Here is a 2,780-nt window from a genome sequence, read left to right on the forward strand (position 1 = left end):
CTTCATAGATTCTGATTCCAACCAGTTTTTCTTCCTTTGTTCAGGAGCCTCTGACCAGGGTTGCTACCAGTCGGCCATCTTCCCAGAATCCCCGGGTTAATCTTTTAATGATACTTTCTACTGTTTTCAAATTCCCTGAATGACTCCTTGAAGTCCTTAAGCTTCAATATATCCTTGCAGCAGCTTTCCCATAAAGTAACTGAACTGAACAGAACTCAGAACAATTAGAATAATTTGCTGGTTTGTATTTTTGGCATCTATTCTGATATTTGAAGACTATATTTGATTATTCTTATTATTCTCTTAATCAACTTTATTTTGGAATATTGCATTAAAAAGTTACTGCCAAATGGAGGCTTCTTTCTAGGTAATTGGGGGAAGTTGGAAGGACATGCATGTGTGTACAGGAAATCTGTGACCTTGAATCAAATTATTACACAGAAATTCATACTCTCTTGTGAGGAATCCTTTGACATAACATTTAAAAAGATTTCTTAGCATAAGGAGATTTATGATAGGCAGTATTGAAATGGTTCATTTGCCACCCATTAAGTGATTAGAAAAGAGGTGATAGTTCATTGATAGCAACCGAAGTACTCATATATGTACATAGAACTGGAAGTTTTCTAGCTGCAAAAGAAGATAATTCAATAATTAAGCAAAAAAAGCACCCAACCCACCTTTCACTACAAATAATGATTCTTCTTTATACGTGAACACCAGTCTTCCATAGTTCAATAAGTAGATATAAAGAATGAAAAATGTTTTGCATCAAAATAAAATGTATAATTAAAAATTCACTTCATTATATTGAAATTTTTCTCTGACTTTAGGGCCATACTAAAAAAACATTTATTCAATTCTGTCCTGTTATATAGATGCCCTGTGGAGACATGGAGATGATAATTTTTGCCAAGCTGGTGTGTTAAATTATCCACTATCAGGAAGTATAGTTTAGAGAGTGATATACACAGGAATGATGGACACAAAATTGAAAAACTGTTGTGTGAGGCTTTTATTATACAATTATATAAATGACCTTAGTTGCCAAGTGTAGAACTACAACACATGATGGTTTTTTCAGTAGAAGAAAGGAAAAGTTTCCCTGTACATGCATTTGAGAAGAAAGTATTCTTAAGAACACCATGTTGCTACAAGAAATGAATGGGGATTTTTAAGTATTTCATATGCACATTTAGGTTCAATTTGTAAAAATACAAAAATGGACAAAGAGGAAAACTGTGTAGATATGAAACAGAGCAGAAATCTTAACAGAAAGAGTTACTTAAATTGCATAAAGAATCAAAGTCATTGAAATTCCAAGAGACAAATAGAAGAAACAAATTCTAAATCCACAATTTGATTTGATTTTCTTCATTTCTGGAGTGAAAATTTGAACCCTGTTATCACAGGCACTTCTTCGGCTCCAGAACAACTTACATTTTCACAGTTTCCCTCCCAAGAAATCTTCTTAGAGCTCGCTTTATGTCTTTATTCCTCAGACTGTAGATGAAGGGGTTCAGCATGGGGGTGACCACTGTGTATATCACTGAGGCTACTGCACTGGAGTGTGAGTTGCTGGTGGCAGCAGAACTGAGGTACACCCCTAGGATTGTACAATAAAATAAGGAGACCACTGAGAGGTGAGATGCACAGGTGGAAAATGCTTTATACTTCCCTCGTGCTGATGAAATAGCACGTATGGAGCAAACTATCTTAGTGTAAGAGTAAAGGATCCCAGCAAGAGGAAAACCAGCCAGCACCACAGCTGCAAAATACATCACCATCTCATTTAAAAAGGTATCAGAACAGGCAAGGTGGATTATCTGATTAATTTCACAGAAAAAGTGGGGGATTTCCAAGTCTGTACAGAAAGTCAGCCACAGCATCATCATACTTTGTAACAAGGAATTCAGGGTACTTATAAACCAGGATGCCAGAACCAGCAGTGAACAGAGCCTGGGGTTCATGATGACAGTGTAGTGTAGGGGGTGACAGATGGCCACAAATCGATCATATGCCATCACGGTCAGCAGAAAGATGTCCAGTCCTGTAAAGAGTAGGAAAAAGTACATCTGGGCAATGCAGCCTGCATAGGATATAACTTTGCTCTGTGTCTGCATGTTCACCAGCATCTTTGGGACTGTTGTGGAGGTGAAACAGATGTCCACAAAGGACAGGTTGGAGAGGAAGAAGTACATGGGGGTGTGGAGGTGGGAGTCTGTGCTGATGGCCAGGATGATGAGCAGGTTCCCAAGCACGGTGACCAGGTACATGGAAAAGAAAAGTCCAAATACGAAGGACTGCATTTCTGGTTCCTTTGAAAGTCCCAGGAGAAAGAATTCTGAAATTCTTGTATCATTTCCTGGTTCCATGTGGTGGAGGTGACTATCAAGAAAGAGAAAGATAACATGAGTCATTTTCACTCAAGAGAGTATCACTCACATATTTAAATCTTGTAATCTATATTTTCAGTCAAGAAATTAATTTCTATATTTTGTGTACGGAACTTATTTCTTGTCTTATGCCCCCCAGAACTATTTCTGATTGAAAATTCCTATCCCCCCCAAAAAAGAAAATTCCTGTCCCATTCTCAACCTTTCACCAAGAGTTTAATGAGAAATACTTTCATGCATTTGAGTTATATAAATAGAGTACTGAATATATTCCAGGCACTGTCTGGGTAATGAACATAGCTTGCTGAGAAACTGAATCCTTACAATTCATTTTGATGGAAAAGGAATATGAACTGATAAAGAAATTATCATGTAATATGTTAA

General features: G+C 37.1%; 1 protein-coding gene across 1 annotated transcript; it reads right to left on the reverse strand.

Moving 5' to 3' along the window:
- Nucleotides 1-1,436: 1,436 nt before the first annotated feature.
- LOC100965381 (olfactory receptor 7A17-like) lies at nucleotides 1,437-2,375 on the reverse strand. Its single transcript, XM_003803680.1, has one exon. The coding sequence runs from the start codon at nucleotides 2,373-2,375 to the stop codon at nucleotides 1,437-1,439; it is 939 nt and encodes a 312-aa protein (XP_003803728.1).
- Between the last annotated feature and the right edge of the window lie 405 nt (nucleotides 2,376-2,780).

This window comes from Otolemur garnettii, unplaced genomic scaffold (assembly GCF_000181295.1).
Source record: "Otolemur garnettii isolate 467f Iridium unplaced genomic scaffold, OtoGar3 scaffold00415, whole genome shotgun sequence".
Taxonomy (NCBI): Eukaryota; Metazoa; Chordata; class Mammalia; order Primates; family Galagidae; genus Otolemur; species Otolemur garnettii.